Source organism: Portunus trituberculatus, chromosome 22 (genome assembly GCF_017591435.1).
Source record: "Portunus trituberculatus isolate SZX2019 chromosome 22, ASM1759143v1, whole genome shotgun sequence".
In the NCBI taxonomy this organism is placed as follows: Eukaryota; Metazoa; Arthropoda; class Malacostraca; order Decapoda; family Portunidae; genus Portunus; species Portunus trituberculatus.
The window spans coordinates 2,846,411-2,866,994 of record NC_059276.1 but is presented as its reverse complement, the minus strand read 5'-3'; the positions used below and the strand labels follow the sequence as shown (position 1 = coordinate 2,866,994).

Below are 20,584 nucleotides of genomic sequence, written 5' to 3'. Positions count from 1 at the left end.
ACCCCTCTATTGACTAAACATACATACGTAGGCTACACACACACCCACACGCTCTCGCACATACATACACACGCTACCCTCTCTCTACAGCTATGCCCACGACCAGAGGGGAGGAGGATGGGGAGGGGAATGGGGGAGTGGGGAGGGTAAAGTTTAATCATATAAGTAAGTTTTAATGTAAGTGGAAACATTAACATGCACTACTTTTGCACTTATGGGGAATTACTTGAATGTCACCTCGCAAAAGAAAACATACTAGTGGTGTTAGTTTGAACAGAAAACGTAGATTGGATTGAATGTTTTGAGAAGCCACGATAGATTTTACTGAGTTATCAAGACTCGTTCACTTTACGATTCCCTCTTCAATAAACTGATTAGGAAGGAAAATGTTAAGCCTGTATTCTGAAACGCTTTGCTCTCTAATCATCACTGCTTTCCAACGTCTCTAGTTTTTACTCATCTTTTTAGCTTCTTCAATACTGGGGCATTTTTTTTCTTGAGATTTGTTTACGATTAAGACCATTTTATTGACATTAGGGTTTATGGAAGTCAAAAGATTAATAGCCACAGTTTTCACTATTTTAATCCCCACATGAGTCTCTGAAGATGTACAAAATAATTACCAATAGTAAGCAGAATAAATATGGAAACGCGTCCTTGCACTGAAGGGATTAAGGATATGTTTATGGTTCTGGTGATGGATTGGCAAAATTTCTAGTTCATCATAAGGAGAAATTGTCTTGAAAATCCTTGGAAAATTGTCACGGTGAGAGAGCAGTGTTTCTGAATATTGGTCTAAGTTTGACAATGAATCTTTTTGACAAGCCACGACGCACTTGACATTCTTAAACTTGTTAACTCAAAACTTTCTCAATAAACTGATTAAGAGGAAAATGTAAGTTTAACAGTAAATATTTTCACAAGTCACGATAAAGTTGATATACTAAAAACTCGTTCACAATAACTTGGCGGATTTCTTGTTGAGAATTACGAGAAAACAACGAAGTGGAAAATATTTAATGAGGAAAGAGATTCAAACCGGTTCACTTTGACTTGATAGATTCCAGAGCGAAAAAGCAAAAAGAAAAAGAAAAAAAAGAACTCGTTGATAATTAATTGAGAAGACCTAACATTACCAAGACTCAATATTGACAATTAAATAAAGCTCTACCTTTTTGTTCACTTGAGTCATTAGTAAAGAAACGAAACAAGTATGAAGCTAAGTATAAAAACCAGACTTGCAAAATAAATAGAAAAACGACATGATGTTACTTAGACTCACAAGATCATTCATATAAGAAAATTCCATCGTTTAATTTTTCTAGCCAGCAATAAAGACACGAGTTCAGAATTAAGCTTAAAATAGAAAAATAAACTTGCAATGCTGAATATAAATAGAAAATAAAAAATAACATTTCTACGACTCACATTGATCATTTATACAAGAATTCGCACTCATGAATTTATTACACTATCAATAAATAACCAAACAGACAAATAGGAAAAAAAAATTAATGCACGAGTGAAAATTATCGCAAGAAATATCAGTTAGTGTGAAGGTTTTAAAGGGAAAGGGAGGGAAGGGGAGGGAATGAAGGGAGGAAAATGGGAGGGGAGGAAACTATTACACCCTTCCCGGCTCTATAGGGTCTTGTGGGAGCGGGAGGGAGTGAGGGGAGAAGGGGGCGAGGCACGGAGGCAGGAAACAACTAGAGATAAAGGGAAGGTTAAAAAATGCAAGATAGATAAAAATGTAGGTCAGATCATGCACGTGCAATTAGTAAGCAAGGTAGACAGGTAAGATGCAGGTAAGAGTACACAGGTAAAAGGAGACAGGTAATTGGCTAGACAGGTAAAACACAGACACGGAAAATAAGACAGGTAAAAGGAGACAGGTCAGCATAAACAGGAAAAAAAATCTGTCGGTCAAATCACAGGTCAAATCAAACAGTTAATGAGTTGGACAGGTAAAAACGGACAGGTAAATTGACAGGTAAAACAAAACAGGTAAAACACAGAATTGGAGAGGGGAAAATGAGAGGGATGAAATCAAACATGTAAAGTCAAACGAGTGAAATAAGACAGGTGCAAAAATGAGAAGCGGAGGTAAGACAGAAGGAGACAGGTGCGCTGATTAGACAGGTGGGACAGGTGGAAGAGTACGGGTGTGAGGTGTGAGGTTTGTGCGGCGGGCAGGTGTGTTGAGTGGGGTCTTGCTGCGTCAGGAGCTGTTCAAAGGGTAAGCTGACAGCCACGGGGGAGGGAAAAAGGGAAATTAATGGCAAAATAATAATAATACGTAATAATAATAATAATAATAATAATAATAATAATAATAATAATAATAATAATAATAATAATAATAATAATAATAATGATAATAATAATAATAATAATAATAATAATGATAATAATAATAATAACAATGATAATGATAATAATAATAATAACAATAATGATAATAATGATAATATGGGCCAGTCAAAGTAAGTTATTGTTTTTAATTATGAAAATGAACTTCTAGTGTGTGTGTGTGTGTGTGTGTGTGTGTGTGTGTGTGTGTGTGTGTGTGTGTGTGTGTAAAGTGTGTGTGTGTTGTGTGTGTGTGTGTGTGTGTGTGTGTGTGTGTGTGTGTGTGTGTGTGTGTGTTGGTGTATGCGTCCATGGCCTGTTCTAAGAGCCACAAACAAACAAAGTCCACACGTATTAACAAACAAACAAACAAACAAACCGACAAGCAAACAGACTTCTCTTCTCCAAAAACACCAAAAAAATACACACAAATACATCGAACAAATTAGTAAGCAACCAAGATACCAAACAAACAAACAAACAAACAAACAAACAAACAAACACCACACAAAAACATCAACGGCTCATAAACAAAAAAAATAAATAAATAGAAAAAAATAATTAAAGAGACAGCGAAAGAGGAAGTGAATGAAAAGAAAGAAAAGAAAGAAAAGAAAGAAAGGAAGGAAGGAAAGAATATAGATTGGGTAAGAAGGAAAAGAAATACAAAGGCATGAAGAAAGAAAATAGGAAGAAGAAAACACGAGAGGACAAAGGAGGAGGAGGAGGAGGAGGAGGAGGAGGATTAGGTGAACAGAGGAAAGGCAGAAGCAATTGGAAGATGGAGGAACAAGTAGAGGAGAAGAAGATGGAAGAAGAGGAGGAGAGGAAGACACAACATATGAAAAACGAAAGAACAACAAGGACGAGGAGGAGGAGGAAGAGGAGGAGGAGGAGGAGACACAAAAGCAAAGCATAAAAATACAAAAATAAACACGAACCACTGAAGAAACTACGTGGAAGAGAGAGAGGAAGGAGGAGATAGAGAGAGAGAAGAGACAGAGAGAGAGACAGATAGAGAGAGATACCAAAAAAACCCTTTGCTTACGTGGCGCCCTTCATTCAATACCTGGATCACCGCGTTTTCTCCCGGCATGTACGCCATGTTATGTTTGGGTCTCTTCCTTCCCACGTAGTTCACGACCACGAACTCCAGTAGCGACACGTAGATGAAGAACATGCACACACTGTCCCACACGTTCATGGCGTGGAGATTCGACACTACAGGGAGGGAGCCGCGGAAACTGTTCGAGGTGGTGAAAAAGTTCAGCATGGTGGTCACTCCAATCATGACCCGCGCCGGCACAGCGTTCCACTCCAGCCAGAAGGTGATGAAGGAGCTGGTGACGAGGACGATGCCAGGGAAGAACACGGTGCTGAAGTAAAAGGCATCGTCCCGGCTGAATTGCAGATATACTCTTAAACAGCTGTAGTTCCCTGTATGGCCACCAGGGCACGGGGGAAACCAGCAGGAGAGAGAGAAAGGAACAAGAGAAGGAAGTCAAAGCGAGGAAAGATAAGAGGAAGAATATAAGAAGAAAATAACAAGGAAAACGCGTAAGAAAAAAAGAGAAACAAGAGAAAGAAGTCACAATGAGGAGAGATAAGTAAGAGAAAGAATATAAAACGAAAAAATATCAAGGAGAAAGCAAAAGGAAGAGGAAGAGAAAGAAATAAAAGAAGAAAGTCAGTGAGGAGAGATAAGAAAGAGGAAGAATATAAGCAAATATCAAAATAAGAGGAGGAAGAGGAGAGAGAAGGAAATAATAGCGACGTATAGGAAATAATACCATGAGGAAGAGAAGTGAAGGGGAAATGACAGCGACGGATGAGAGAGATAAGGAATAAGAGAAAGGATATAAGGAGAGGAAAAATCAATATAGGAAAAGGAAAAGAAGCGAAAAGTAAATATCAAGAGAAGGAGGAAGGAATTAAAGGACAGGAAATATCATAAAGAGGAAGCGATACAAGGGGAATGAGGAAATAATGAGGAAATAAAAGGACATGAGGATGGAATGATGAAAGACAAAGACATGGAAAGACGGAGATTAAGATAAGAGATAATGATGGTGATGGAGGGAAAGAGGAGAAAGGAAAAGAAGGAAAAGGAGCAAAGTAGAAAAGAATCGGAGAGAAGAATCGGAGAGAGAGAGAGAGAGAGAGAGAGAGAGAGAGAGAGAGAGAGAGAGAGAGAGAGAGAGAGAGAGAGAGAGAGAGAGAGAGAGAGAGAGAGAGAGAGAGAGAGAGAGAGAGAGAGAGAGAGAGAGAGAGAGAGAGAACATTTAGTACATTTGCCTTCATAAACAAGATAAATCACGGTAAAAACAATGAATGAAAAGAAAAAAAACATGAAAACTTTGATAATTTGGGAGCAGAAAAACATGTTAGGAATTTTCATCCAGACACTGACTTTCCTTGGCTCCAGAACACACACACACACACACACACACACACACACACACACACACACACACACACACACACACACACACACACACAGTCCCTCTCATGCTACGTTTTATAATATATCAATTTAATTCTTATCTTCTATTTCATTATCTTTTTTTCTTTTATTTTCTTTCACCTCGATTTTGCAAGATTTACTGTAAGATTCTGATTTTTTTTGTGGGGAACTGAACAATTTTAAAACATAATAATGAAAATGTTCGCCAAAATATTTCTTTGTAAGTCTTAAAAAGAAAACTTTGATTCTGAAATATTACTCTGCTCACAATTTCTTTATCATTCTTACTTAAAAGCCTGGACGAAATATCCTCCCTTAATACCAAACTATTCACATACTTTACATTTTCTTCATCATTCTAAAACTTAATTAAAATTCTGGAGAAAACATGTGCCGCTGAACCTTCCAAAAAATATCTAATACTAAAAAGATACCCAATATATTCTTCCTACATTCATATACTTCTAAAATCCTAAAATGATAAGGAAAATATACACACTTCTTGATCATCCTTAAACCTAATTACGATATATCTCCTTCTCATCCCTTCAAAATGTTCCGTAATGTTAAAATAAGTTAACTTCACCTTTTTAATCTTAATATTAGCGTTCACCTGCGGCTTTTTTTTCCCAGGTGAAGCGAGGACAGGTGAGTCAAGAGTCAGATGTTACTCATGCGCTGCGCGACGAATAAAAATATAAAGAAGAGTAAAGCAAAGAAGCAAAAAACGTACGCGAAAAAGATTATATAAGGATTAACCGCATACGTGTGTGTGTGTGTGTGTGTGTGTGTGTGTGTGTGTGTGTGTGTGTGTGTGTGTGTGTGTGTGTGTGTGTGTGTGTGTGTGTGTGTGTGTGTGTGTGTGTGTGTGTGTGTGTGTGTGTTTAATTCACAGTCGCCTGCTGGTCACAGCCAGCCTTTACACTACGGAAAGAGCTCAGAGCTCATAGACCGATCTTCGGGCAGGACTGAGACCATTCACCACACACCACACACCACACACTGGCACAGCGAGGCCACAACCCCTCGAATTACATAAGAGCATAAGAACATAAGAAGAGAGGGAAGCTGCAAGAAGCCACTACGCCCCCGTACCTAATGTAGTTGCTGCTAGGTGAACAGGAGCTACACATTAAAAAGGTCACCGGGCCAGGGACTCGAATCCGGGCCTTTTCGATTGTGAGCGGTGTGTGTGTGTGTGTTTCACTGTTTGATCTGCTGCAGTCTCTGACGAGACGGCCAGACGTTACCCTACGGAACGAGCTCAGAGCTCATTATTTCCGATCTTCGGATAGGCCTGAGACCAGGCACACACCACACACCGGGACAACAAGGTCACAACTCCTCGATTTACATCCCGTATCTACTCACTGCTAGGTGAACAGGGGCTACACGTAAAAGGAGACACACCCAAATATCTCCACCCGGCCGGGGAATCGAACCCCGGTCCTCTGGCTTGTGAAGCCAGCGCTCTAACCACTGAGCTACCGTGTGTGTGTGTGTGTGTGTGTGTGTGTGTGTGTGTGTGTGTGTGTGTGTTAGAACATTTTCTATATAAAGAATGTGTGTGTGTGTTAGAACATTTTCTATATAAAAAATAGCAGTGAAAATACCAAAAGAGAAGAAAAAAACATACTTTCCTACAATATTTCCTTCACCCAGTACCTTATTTCTTTATCTTCTTCCCCCTGTCACTTCCACGCTTCCTTCACACACACACACACACACACACACACACACACACACACACTCAGCACTCCACACCTTCCTTTACAAATCAACAGGTGGTTGGATCAGCTCACCTCTCCAGAAGAACGAATCCTCGCAGATCTCAGTTCTGTTCATAATCATGTAGGCGTTGAGAGACCGAAGCTGGTTACTCTTGGCCAGAGATTTGCCATTGTCCGAGGCAGTGTTGTTTAACCAGAGGTAAGTGAGGTCCTTCTGCTCGTAAGAGACTGCCAGGGGGAACACAGACATTGGTGAGGTTGATGAGGTGACAAAGGTTAAAAATTATGGCAGTTTGGGTATAAAGACGAGGCGAGTGTAAGGAAGTAACGAAGCAGATGAGGTGTTTGTGATCGTAAGAGACTACCAGGGGAAACACAGACATTGGTGAGGCTACTGGTGCTAAATATTGGGGGAGTTTGGGTATAAAGACGAGGCGAGTGTAAGGAAGTAACGAAGCAGGTGAGATGTTTGTGATCGTAAGAGACTACCACACAGACATTAGTGAGGTGATTATTGCTAAAAATATTGGGATAGTTTGGGTATAAAGACGAGGCGAGTGTAAGCAGTGTCAGGTGAGGTTTTCCGGCCAAGGGAAACACAAACACTGGTGAGGTGACCAATGCTAAAAGAATTGACTGTTTTTTTTTTATTTCTTTATGTAAGAGAGGAAATCTGGCCAAGGGCAACAAAAAACGATTAAAGAAAAGGGTCCATTTAGATGCCAGTTCCCGAGCAGGTCCAAGAGTTGGCCTAAAGAATGGAATAAATGTCTTGAAGTCTCCCTCTTAAGTGAGTTTAGGTCATAGGAAGATAGAAATACATAAACGAGCAGGGAGTTCCAGAGTGTACCTGAGAAAGTGATAAATGATTGAGAGAACTGGTTAATCCTTGCATTAAAGACAAGGCGAGTGTAAGAAGATACCGAAGCATGTGGGTTTTTCTGCAGAGGACACATATACACTGGCGAGTTGATCAGTGTAGAAAACAAATTAATACATAAGGCTGGGACGGTTTGGAAGCTCAAGAGAGACTAGTAGATTTGAAAGGAAGTAAATAAAAATCAACTACATCCACTTCTTCATAACAGACTTAGGAGAAACAAGACTAGTGTTGAAAGTATGGCAAAAAGCATCACTGGTTTAGCATGTCACGGGGAGAGGCAAGAATAGAGAGAGGTGGAAGAAAATTATGAAAGAGAAGTTTATCCCTGTTGAGGAGTGTGTCGGGAGGATGTTGAAGGAGAGAAGAAGAGACATGCGTGTAATAACTAAGATTGAGATGATTTAGACGTGTTACGAGTGTGTGGGTATGCTGGCAGAGAGAGAGAGAGAGAGAGAGAGAGAGAGAGAGAGAGAGAGAGATTTATGGGCGCAGTGACAGAGGACGTGTTTGTAATGGGGCTGACTGAGGAAGGTGGAGAAGAATCAATTGTAGAAGATGTATTTATTGTTTCTCTCTCTCTCTCTCTCTCTCTCTCTCTCTCTCTCTCTCTCTCTCTCTCTCTCTCTACTTACTGCTTTCCATGGAGAAGGTACAGAACGGATCGTCGAAGGGAAACTGGTTCAAATCTCCCTCACAGGACAAGATCAGGTACCTTCTGTTGATGGGAAAAAAAGGAGGGTGAGGGAAAACCAAGAGGAAGGGAAAGGGGATGAGTGATGGACAAAATGAAGGGGAATGAAGGGAAAGAGAGAAGGGAAGAGGATGATGGAAATGAGAGGAAAATAAAGAGGAAAGAGGGGAAGATATGAAGTGATAGGAAAGAAAAAAGGGAAAAGAGGTATACGATAGGCAAGAATAAAGGAATAGACGCAGGAAAAGAGGAAAAAAGAGGAAAACATTTCAAGTGAGGCAAGGGGGAAAAAAAGGAAGAAAAGAGGAACAAGAGGGAAACGTGTGACAAGTATGAGGGAAATAAAACGAAAAAAAGAGAAAAAGTAAAGTGAATATGTGAATATGAAAGAAATGGAAAGAGGAAAAATGCAGAGATGGAAAAGTGAAAGAACAAAAGGTGAACGAAAAGGAAAAAAAAAGAGGGAAAATGTGATAGTGATTGTAGGAAAAACAGAAAAGATAGAAGAAGAGAATAAGGGAAAGGAATAAAGGGAAAGAAAGAGAAACAAAACACAAGAACGAAAGAAAGAAGGTAAAAGGAAAAGAAGAAGAGGGAAATTGAGGATAATATAATTGATTTTAAGGGAAAGAGAGAAATAGTGAAAAAAAATAAGAGAAAAAAAGGGAAAGGGAAAAAAACAAACAAAATATACGTCAAAACAATACATACAACATTTCATACACAAAACAACACAAAAGAAGAACAAAAGTGTCAAAAGAGAGAAAAAGAGAAAAAATAAGAGAAAGAAAGAACGAAAAAGGAAAAACAAAACAAAACAAAACATACGTAAAAACAATAAATACAGGAACATTTAATACACAAAACAACACAAAAGAAGAAGAAGAAGAAGAAGAAGAAGAAGAAGAAGAAGAAGAAGAGTATCAAAAAAGAGAAATAGAGAAAAAACAAGAGGAAGAAGGAACGAAATGGGGGAAAAACTAAAATATACTTAAAAAATACATAGAGTAACAATTTCATACACAAAACAACACAAAAGAGGAAGATTATCAGAAAACACACACATTAATTCTACCAAGGGAAAAATCAAAGTGTTCAGTATTGGTAGCAAAGATAGAAGCACTCTCCCCTTCTCTCATTCCCCATAGCAAGTCACCAGCACACAGTCAATTCTTGCCAAATATACGCGGACTAATATATCGCGTGTAATTTGAGTATAGCACTGTTTTGACAAGAAAATACTGACCATTCAAATACCTAACGAGAGAATGAGATAGATGTAACTGGTAGTGGTTGTATGTCTCTCTCTCTCTCTCTCTCTCTCTCTCTCTCTCTCTCTCTCTCTCTCTCTCTCTCTCTCTCTCTTTTATCTTTTCTTTTTAATCCTTTCTATTTTTACTCAATTATAGAAAAGTTGCAAACGAAGAAGAAAATGAAGAAGAAGAAGAAGAAGAAAAGATAAAGAAAGAAGAAGAAGAAGAAGAAGAAGAAGAAGAAGAAGAAAAAATGAAAAAGAAAAGAACAAGAAGTAGAAAAGAAGAAAAGAAAAACAAAAGATAAAGAAAAAGAAGAACAAAAAACAAGAAGATGAAGAAAAGGAACAAGAACAAGAAGAACAAGAAGAAGAAGAAGACAAAATAAAAAGAGCAAGAAGAAAAGAACACGAAAATAGACAATGAAGAGAAAGCCAACACACACACACACACACACACACACACACACACACACCACTCTCTCTCTCTCTCTCTCTCTCTCTCTCTCTCTCTCTCTCTCTCTCTCTCTCTCTCTCACCTGACGGAGTAGGAGACTCTGCCGCCCCTGTATATCTTGAGGGCGATGGTGTGAGAGAGGTTGTGCTTAAACTCTCCTCGCATTATGAAATAGGTGTCAGGCAGCCAAATATCGTCCTGGGAGGGGAAAAGTGAGGGTAAGAGAGAGAGAGAGAGAGAGAGAGAGAGAGAGAGAGAGAGAGAGAGAGAGAGAGAGAGAGAGAGAGAGAGAGAGTTATTATTAGTACGATATCATTATTCTTATTTTTACTACTACTGCTGCTGCTGCTGCTGCTGCTACTACTACTACTACTACTACTACTACTACTACTACTATTATCACCACTACTACTGCTTCTGTTACTACTATTATTACTACTATTATTACCACTACTACTGCTTCTACTACTACTACTACTACTACTACTACTACTACTACTACTACTACTACTACTGCTACTACTACTACTACTACTACTGCTACTACTACTACTACTACTACTATGACATTCACCATACATCCTTACTCATAAATATGCTTCCATCACCACCATCACCACCACCACTAACATCACCATCACTACCTTCATCACACCTGTCCTATTTGTGCTAATTATCCTTACACCTTTCCCACGTCTTCACCACACATCACCAGTCTTAGAAATCTCCTGCACCTTCACTATCACAGGAACCACACTCTCATCACAATCCTCATCATAACCTCACCACACTCACATCACAACTCTATATTACTTGATTCTCACCACTAAACCACTAAACTTTCTTGTTTTTACGTAAGTTTTGTTTTTCTTTTTTTCCTGTTTCCTTTTTCCTTGTTTTTCTTTTTGTTTCCCTTTCAGTCACTTCATCACACTCACCACCACCTTATTTCTATCATATTCTAACTTTTATCACCATTTTTCCACATCATATCACCATATTTTCTTCATTAGACCCTCAATGCATCACCACTTCACCACTCTTCACCACACACAGCATCGTCCACCGCACCATATTATTCCTACCACATTACTTACATCACCAGTGCACCATGTCACATCACCACACCTTCTCCAGTAAGCCTTCAATGCATCACCACTTCACCACACATCACCACACTCACCAGCATCTTCCACCGCACCATATTATTCCTACCACATTTTAATCCATTGTTTTCATCACCACACCTTCTCCACTAAATTTTCAATGCATCACCACACTTCACCAGCATCGTCCACCACACCATATTACTTCTGCCACACTGCACCACACTTAACAGCACCTTCTACTACACCACTTTATTCCCATCCACATCCTGCCACATTACATTCATGACCACTGCACCACATGACATCACCACACCTTCCCTCGTGGCTTACTAGGTGGTGCATTCCACTGAGGTAATCATAGCGACCATTATCATCGTGTTTCAACCGCGGGTCCTGCCACTGCTGGTTCAGAAGAAACTCCACCTCGTAATTCTGAGAGAGAGACACACATGCATTTAGATTATTGAGCACTAGTGGTTAATATTTATAAGTTATCAGGATAGTTCTTGTGATAGTGTGATAGTGTTTTTATATATTTAACTTTGTGTATTAGGGGTTATTTATTTTTTTTAAGGGTATTTGCATGATTTTTTGCTTTTATTACGCTCTTTTGATATTACTAGAATTATCAAAGTTTTTTCTTATTCTAGCGATTCTCTATTAATGGTCGTTTATCTTTTTCAAGGCCATTTTCATCATTCTATACTATTAATGCGATCTTTTGATGTTACTGGAGTTATCAAAGGTGTTTTCCTGATTCTAATGACAGATTAACAAGATTTATACATCATTAACTATGAAAACAACCATGAAAACACTCGTCCTTGTGGCTGAAGATTCTATGCTTCTAACACGCTCTTTCATGTTACTAGAATTATCAAAGGTGTTCTTCTGATTCTAATGAGAGATGAAAAAGATTTATATATCATTAACTGGAAAAACCACCTTGAAAACACTCGTCCTTGTGGCTGAAGATTCTATACTTCTAACACGCTCTTTTCATGTTACTAGAATGATCAAAGACGTCTTCCTGATTGTAATGAGAGATGAAAAAGATTTATACATCATTAACTGGGAAAACAACCATGAAAACCACAACACATATTCCTGTAGATGAAGATTCTATGCTTCTAACACACTCTTTCATGTTACTAGAATTATCAAAGGTGTTTTTTTCGGATTCTAAAATAAACAAATTAACAAAAATTAACCGCAAAAATCAAAACACTCGTCCTTGTGGCCTTGGAAAGCAGTCGTGGAGGAATTAAGGACAAAATGAGTAAGGTATTTCCAACTGAGCACCACTGACTCACCAAGCTGGACTCATCGGGGGAGGAGAGGCTGAGCAGCAAGACACTCACGTTGACTCTCACCGGGCCGTCTGTTGGGAGTCATGAGTGAGAGGTGAGTGAGGAAATGTGTGTGTGTGTGTGTGTGTGTGTGTGTGTGTGTGTGTGTGTGTGTGTGTGTGTGTGTGTGTGTGTGTGTGTGTGTGTGTGTGTGTTTTTTTATCTATTCATCGTGTTTCTTCTCTCTATTTAAAGGATTGTGTGATTTTTGTCTCGTGTGTCATGTATGCTGTTTTGAACCTTCTATGTTTGTACTCAATAAAATATCTATGTATTAATCTATCTATCTATCTATCTATCTATCTTTCTCTATACCTATCTCCATGTATGTATGTATGTATCTATCTATCTATTTATCTATCTATCTACCTATGTTTTTTTCACGTGTATATTCAAGACTGCAAATAATTTTACTTCGTTTGCTAGCCTTTCATCTATCTTTCTCTATACCTATCTTTATGTATGTATGTATGTATGTATCTATTTATCTATCTATCTATCTATGTTTTTTTTTTTTACGTGTACATTCAAGACTGCAAATAATTTTACCTCGTTTAACCTTTCACTGTTCTTTGCTTTAATTTGGAGACTACTTTAACCTTTTAACTACTACTATAAAGCGTTTCCTCTAGATATCATACTATTAATACACTTTCTTGGACCAAAAAAAACTGTCGAATATATGTATCTATAATTATTGTGGTGGTCAATAAAACAATATAACTTAATCTAATCGAATAGTACTGAAAAAAATAATAGTTTAGTTTATGTAGACGTACTAATGGAAAGCACTAATTGACTGGAGCAGATGAGAATAATTCAACCTTTCACTGCTACATGATTCTCCTCCTATAACTTTTCACTGCTACATAACTTTCCTCCTATAACTTTCACTGCTACATAACTTTCCTCCTATAACTTTTCACTGCTACGTAACTTTCCTCCTATAACTTTTCACTACTACATTACTCTCCTCCTATAACTTTTCACTGCTACATAACTTTCCTCCTATAACTTTTCACTGCTACATAACTCTCCTCCTATAACTTTTCACTGCTACATAACTCTCCTCCTATAACTTTTCACTGCTACATAACTCTCCTCCTATAACTTTTCACTGCTACATCACTTTCCTCCCAATAATCACCTGTAACTTTTCACACAGTCCTCTCCCTCGTCTTAATAGTTCTTTGGTCTAAAAAACACAAAATCGATCTCCCTTTCTGTCCTTTCCGTTAGTAAAAAAAAAAAAAAGGAAAGGAAATAGAGAAATAAACAAAGACACTACAAGATCAATAAGAGGTAAGGGGAAAAAAAAACTCACTAAGGTTTCTATTGATAAACTAAAGTACTAAACTAAGGCAAAGGTGAAGAAAATAAGGATAAAATAAAGTTATGTAAAGAAACTCATTAATCACGTAAGAGGGAAGGGCATCAACTGTCACACTTGTCTAAATATACTTCTATGTTCTCAAAAACACACTAAATTAATCTCCTTTTCTCTCCCTGTCCTCTCTGTGGGTTAAAAATGAAAAAAAATGAAAATATATAGGTGACAAAACTTCATCTTCTAAATACTTAGGACTCTACAAGATAAATAAGAGGCGAAGTGGAAAAAAAAAACTCACTACCACTATCACTATCAACTAAACCAAAGCAAAGATGAAGAAAAAAGGAAAAAATAAAGCTATGTAACGAAATTCATTAATCACATAAGACCCTACGGTATAAGAGAAAGAAGGATATCAGTTGTCACACTTGTCTCAAACACACTGGTCTCAAAACAAAAATTAATTTCCCTTCTCTTTCTATTCTTTCTGTTAGTTTTATCTGAAAAGGAACACTTAGTAAAAAAAATAAAGAAAATAGGAAAATAAACAGGTGAAAAGGAACACTTGTTAAATAGTTAGAGAGAAGGACATCAGTTGTCACACTGGTTTAAATACACTGTGGTCTCAAAAACACTCTACAAGGTAAACAGGATATGAAGTAAAAGGATTCTCTAACATTTCTTTTGATAAACTAAGCCAAAAGCAGAGATGAAGAAAAACAGGAGAAAAAAATATGATACAGAACTCATTAATCACGTAAGATCCTACAGTATAAGGGAGAAAAGGACACAAACCCAAGGACTTCCAACACTTACCCTTGTCTGGGGGTCGTATCCTCTTGTCGTAGCGGCTCTTGTGCAGAAGGAAGTCCAGGATCTCCGTGTCTGTTGATTCCATGAAAAACCTGCACAGGGAGAGAGCGGACGAGCCACTCAGCGTCTAGACAAAAAAAATTGACTCGAGGAATTAAAAAATCGAAAAAAAATCTTGTACTATATTTTACTGAGTTTGGGACCTTGAAAAAAAAAAAAAAAAAAAAACTGGAGCTATTTTCTTTACGAGTTAACCCCTTCAGTGCTACGACGCGTTTCCATATTCATTCTACTTACTATTTGGTGATTTTATATAGGTTCAGAAACTTATGTGAGGATTGAATTAGTGAAGATTCTGGTCATTAATCTTCTGACCTCCATAGATCCTTTCTAGTGTAAATAAAATCGTCTAATCACAGCTAAACTCTTGTAAAAATGCGTCCAAGCACTGAAAGAGTTAAGGTGTCAGTCTAAGGGAGCAAAAATCAAATGAGAGGAAAATTGTAAGCTAAGTCTGTAAAAATTGTAGAAAAAAACCTGACTTTATTTTTTTACAGGTTAAGGTGTTTAGCTAAGGGGACAAAAATTAAAGGTGAGGAAAAAAATAGGTTCAGGGTACAAAAATGAGTAATAATAAAAAGAAGTCTGAGATAAGGAAAAAAGTCTAAGAGGATGAAAATAAGTGATAAAAATAGTCTGGCTAAGGTTATAAAAATAGAAGATAAGGGAAAAAAAAGGCTGATCTAACGCCACTAAATAAGAAATACGGAAAAAGCTAATATTTCAACTAGAAAAAACAGATAATGGGAAATACGAAAAAAATAAGAGAAAAACGATCTGACTAAGGTTACACAAACAAAGAACGAAAGGCTAATCTGAGGACACTAAATAAGAAATACGAAAAAAAACTTACATTTCAACTCCTAAAGAAATAGATAATAAGAAATAAGAAAAAAATACGACTGGAGTTCTGAAATAAATCACAAGTAAGGATTGTACAAGGACCAAAGAAAAGTGTGCGTGCGAAGACTTATAGAAACAAACTTGACGTGGAAGACAAAAAGAACAAAACAGGAGGCCAATTCAGTTCCGGGATGGCTGAAAATAAGAAAAGATTACACAAGAACTGAAGAATTATGAAAAAAATATGTGTTAAGTAAAGAAAGTTAACGATATAGAAAGAAAAAGAAAAGACCTCACTTAGTTCTGGAATAATGATAAAAATTGTACTTGGACTAAAACAAAGAGGCAAGTGAAGGGGAAATAAAGACACGATGGGAGGAAACTCAAAACCAGACGTGAAAAGTCGTAGTGCTGAAGTGCTTAACCCCTTCTGTGCTATGACGAGTTTCCATATTCATTCTGCTTACTGTTTGGTGATTCTATACAGCTTCAGAAACTTATGTGGGGATTAAAATAGTGAAGATTCTAGCCATTAATCTTCTGACCTCCATAAACCTTCCTGATAAGAATAAAATCGTCTAATCATACCCAAAACTCATGGTAAAAATGCGTCTCAGTACTAAAGAGATTAAGATTATCAAAAAGGCAATACAATGAGGGATCAACTAAACTAAGGCAATACTAAAAACTAAAGGAAAATGATGACAACTGAGACGCGAAGTGCATGGAAAATAAGTAACGTTGTACATTTCGTAATCCTCAAAATTGTCAGTCATGGAGGTCGGGAGACAAAATGAAGTTACAAAGTTTGACAAAGTTAGACAAGTTGCTGAAAAATCTCAAGAACTTAACTGAACAAAAGACAAGGAAGGAAACTCGTATTTATTATTAGATGAAAATAGCTGAAAACTAAGAGAACAAGAAAGAAAATCCCTGGCGAATTTAAGAAAAGGAAACAGAAAAATAATAGGGATTAGAGCACAGTATCTACTTATAATTCACACTTAAAAAAAAAATGCACCAATTGAAAGAAAGCACAAATCACTTAACAAATATTAGATGGTTTGGCTTAAAAATGAGAGGAAAAGGCTTAAATGAGGCACTGGAGACTTAAAAAGAAGAAGTGGAAAAAAAAAAACAGTAGCCTTGGGAGCTTACTATATACCTCAGGGGACTTAAAAATGACAAGAGGGATGAAAAGAAATAGCCTGGAAACTTAAAATGGAGAAAAGAGGGCCATTGAATGAAGCGGGGAGCCTTAAAAGAGGAACAAAGGCGAACACAGGCCTGGAAAAAAAACGAGGGTGTTGAAATATTCACACAAATTACCAAGAGACGTTTAGAGAGAGGGAGAAAAAAGGGAGAGGGGAACCTGGGAAAGAAAACACGTCTAAAGATAAGGCGACTCAAAGGAATGAAGGGAGATAAGGGGGTAAAAAGATGCAGGTAAGGCCAGGAAGATCAAAGGTGTGTGAGGTGCGAGGCCGCCACACAGGTAAGGCTTAAAATCTCAACTGGAGTACAATCTAAGAGGCTTATCGGAGGCCTACGGGCACGGCGGAAAATTGCTCTACAGGGCTTCAGAAAGATAGATATAGTGTTTATTTGAACTACGAACTGGATATGAGTACTAGTCTTATCTGGAAGGTTAGAATAATGCTTCAAACGTTTGCTCTTTTCAATGGTGGAATTTTTATATCAATGGGCCGTTTGTGTTATGGTGATAAAGGACTTTCTTATCTAATTTTCTGAAACAGCCTGTATTTCTTTTCCTTGGTGTGCAGTTTAACTAGAAAAAAATGAAAAGGGAATGTATGAAAAATTTGTTCTACAGTAAAAGTCTAAGATGAAAAGATTAAATGTTTTGAAGGGGTAAAATTGATCTAGAATTTATATGAAAAGTGAAGCATACATGGTTTATAGATGACAACAAAACAAATCCTTTACAAGACAGTTTAGTGAGGAGGATAACTTGATATTAAAAAGAAAGGATCACGCAGAAGATAAAGCAACATCTACTCTGATCTACAAAAAAGGAAGAGGGTGAGAAAAAATGAAAGGACAAATAAAATAATCAATAAAAATAGGAGAAAAATGTTGTTAATGAAAAAAATATATATATGGGACTGAAAACTTTACTTCATCTAAAAAAAAAACGAAAAAAAAACTACACGGTGAGGGAAAAAATGAAAAATAGAAATAACGAAGAAAAACACAATTACATAAAAGAAAAATATTGTTAACGAAAAAATATTGGGACTGAAAACTTTACTTCATCAATTTTCATCTAAAAAAAAAACGAAAAAACGACGGTGAGAAAGAAATGGGAAATAAAAATAACGAATAAAAAAAACATAAAAAATATTGTTAATGAAAAATATGAGACTGAAAACTTTACTTCATCAATGTTCATCTAAAAAAAAAAAACGAAAAGAAAAAGAAAAAAACTAGACATTGAGAAAGAAATGGAAAATAGAAATAACGAATAAAAAAGGGAAAGGAAAAATATGAAAATTAACTTTATCAAACAGAACACAAAATCATAAAGGAAAAAAATAACAAATAAATAAAGAGATAAAGAAAATTAAAGAAAATGAAAGAAAAGAAAAAAAAAAAAAGATTAAAAAGCCACGATGGTCTCTAATATCACTATGAGTCTCAATAAAGCCGTCTCAAAATAACTTTAAGGGCAGGAAAATAAGCAGGAAAAGCTTGAATTCATGTTAAAAAAAGGAAAATAAATCGTGCTTGAGTACAGTGGAAAAAAAAATAATGGTCAGCATCTTTAAAAATTTAGACTCGTAATGTCTGGTGAAAAGAAAAAAAAAAAAAAAAGCTGTAAATGTAAAGTTAGTCATTAGGATTATCATTGAATCGACAGTTATTATTATTATTATTATTATTATTATTATTATTATTATTATTATTATTATTATTACTATTATCATTATTATTACTACTGTCATTATTACTATTATTATCGATAGTAATTTTAGGTTAATGAATAAGCGAAGAAGTTAGACAAGCTATGAGTGAACAAGATATGGAGTCAGCAAAACCTTGTAATAGTTTAACATATTCTGCTGGAAGTTATTAAAGATTATGATTTGTTATGAACGTGATAATAACTCAACAATTATTCTGCGTTGTAGTGAAGGTTATTAGATTTTCAAAGATGTTTTCAGGATTTTAGTGATAGTTTTACATGGCTGGAGTCGAAATTACTGGGGTTTTCAAGTTCTTTTTATTATTATTATCATTATTATTATTATTATTATTATTATTATTATTATTATTATTATTATTATTATTATTATTATTATTATTATTATTATTTCTAGGATTCTAGTGATACTTTAACAAGGATTCTATCTATTTAACCTCTTCAGTACTATGACGCGTTTTCATATTCATTCTGGTTACTATATGGCGATTTTACACACCTTCAGAAACTTATGTGGGGGATTAAAACAGTGAACACTCAAGCCATTAATCTTTTTGACCTCCACAGACCCTTCATAATGCAAATACAATCATCTAATCATGGCAAAAATCAAGGTAAAAATGCGTCTCAGTATCGAAAAGGTTAACATATTGCACTGGAAGTTATTTGGGTTTTGCAGAGTGTTTTAATGATTCTACGGATAGAGTACTAAGGATTCTTCGCTTTTAACAGGGTGTAGTGAGAGGTGTTTGGGTTTTCAAGTGTTAGTGCTGTCTTCGCAAGCATTAGGTGGTGGAAGTTATTGCTAAGTCTTTAAGAGTGTTTGCATGACTCTAGTGATAATTTAACAAGTATCCTGCATGATAAATCAGCTGCAATGGAAGTTAGAGGGGTTTTCAAGAATATCTGAATCATTTTGGGGTTTAATAAGCACTCAAAACAAACTAACAGGAAAAGCAATTGTAAAAAATAAAAACTGGTCATTATGAAAAAGAAAACTAGGAAACATAATTAATGACCTCCGTGATCTTTGAAAAAAATTGCTCTGACGAGAGATAAAAGCAGAACAACCTGTGGGCTCTGTGGGCTTTGAGAACCAGTAAATACGAGAGATGAAAACATGAGAACCCAAGAAATCATCTCTGTGGCCTTTGAAAAGTTGCCAAGAAGAGAGAACGAAGCGAAAACAAAGCTAGGACACGAAAAATTCACAACTCCCACTGTCAAAAGCTGCACATCGCATTTACTTCCACTGAACTGAAATAATTCCCTTCAACCTCAAGGAAAAAGAGTAACAGGAGGAAACAGGTAGATGCGTTTGATACAGGGATAGGAAACACCAGGAGCCTTACTCTCTCGCAGTGACGGTGGCGAGACAGAGCGTGGACAGGGTGAAGGCTAGTGCTACCATGAAGAGCAGGCTCCCCGCACCGGCCGACCCCCTGGCGGTGCCCCTCAGCATCTTACATCACCTGCAGGAGAGATAAGGAGAGGTGAAGGTTACTGTGTTGCCTGTGTCAGTATTCTTGCCCCGACTACAGCCTTGTTAAACTAAAATCATGAAGACATCTTTGAAAATATAATAACTTGCACTACAATTTGTTAAACGTGCAGAATGTGAACTAAATTATTGCCTATCATGAAATAATCGAGTCTTTAGTAACTTTCTCTCGCTCACTCGCTCCCTCGTTAAATGGGAAGGTTAAATGAGCCAATATTATGTCTTTTACTCACTTATTCATGGACTTACTCGCTACTATTGAGCTAATATTGATTCATTCATTTTCTCATTCACTCATTTGTTCCCTCACTAATATGTAAGGAATGTTTGTTTTATTGAACGAAAGCTGACTCACACTGCCACTCATACAGTATCTCACTCATCCATTCACTCACTCACTCACTCACTAGTTCACTTACTCATTCATTCACTCACTCACTAACTCACTTATTCATTCACTCACTCACTAATTCACTTATTCACTTACTCATTCATTCACTTATTCACTCACTCACTTACTCATTCATTCATTCACTCATTAATTTATTCACTTATTCATTCACTAACTCACTCATTCACTCACTCATTCACTTATTCATTCATTCACTTATTCACTTACTCATTCATTCACTAACTAACTCACTCACTCACTCACTCACTCATTCACTCACTCACTTACTCATTCATTCATTCATTCATTCACTTATTCACTTACTCATTCATTCACTCACTCACTCACTCACTCACTCACTCACTCACTCATTATCTTACTCATTCACTCACTCACTCACTCACGTATTTACGAG

General features: G+C 36.8%; 1 protein-coding gene across 14 annotated transcripts in view; it reads right to left on the bottom strand.

Annotated features, from left to right (window-relative positions):
- Positions 1 to 20,584, bottom strand: part of LOC123507429 (glycine receptor subunit alpha-4-like) — a 142,256-nt gene that overhangs the window by 32,219 nt on the left and 89,453 nt on the right. For 9 of the 14 annotated variants that reach the window (XM_045260269.1, XM_045260280.1, XM_045260275.1 and 6 more), the window contains 8 exons: positions 19,630 to 19,749; positions 14,434 to 14,522; positions 12,252 to 12,319; positions 11,269 to 11,370; positions 9,912 to 10,027; positions 8,062 to 8,144; positions 6,619 to 6,774; positions 3,401 to 3,789 (listed from right to left, as the gene is read on the bottom strand). In XM_045260269.1, the coding sequence (XP_045116204.1) occupies positions 3,401 to 3,789; positions 6,619 to 6,774; positions 8,062 to 8,144; positions 9,912 to 10,027; positions 11,269 to 11,370; positions 12,252 to 12,319; positions 14,434 to 14,522; positions 19,630 to 19,739 (1,113 nt within the window). In that variant the 5' untranslated portion in view covers positions 19,740 to 19,749. The remainder of the gene's footprint in view (positions 1 to 3,400; positions 3,790 to 6,618; positions 6,775 to 8,061; positions 8,145 to 9,911; positions 10,028 to 11,268; positions 11,371 to 12,251; positions 12,320 to 14,433; positions 14,523 to 19,629; positions 19,750 to 20,584) is intronic. The other 5 variants (XM_045260276.1, XM_045260279.1, XM_045260281.1 and 2 more) reach the window with 1 other exon arrangement.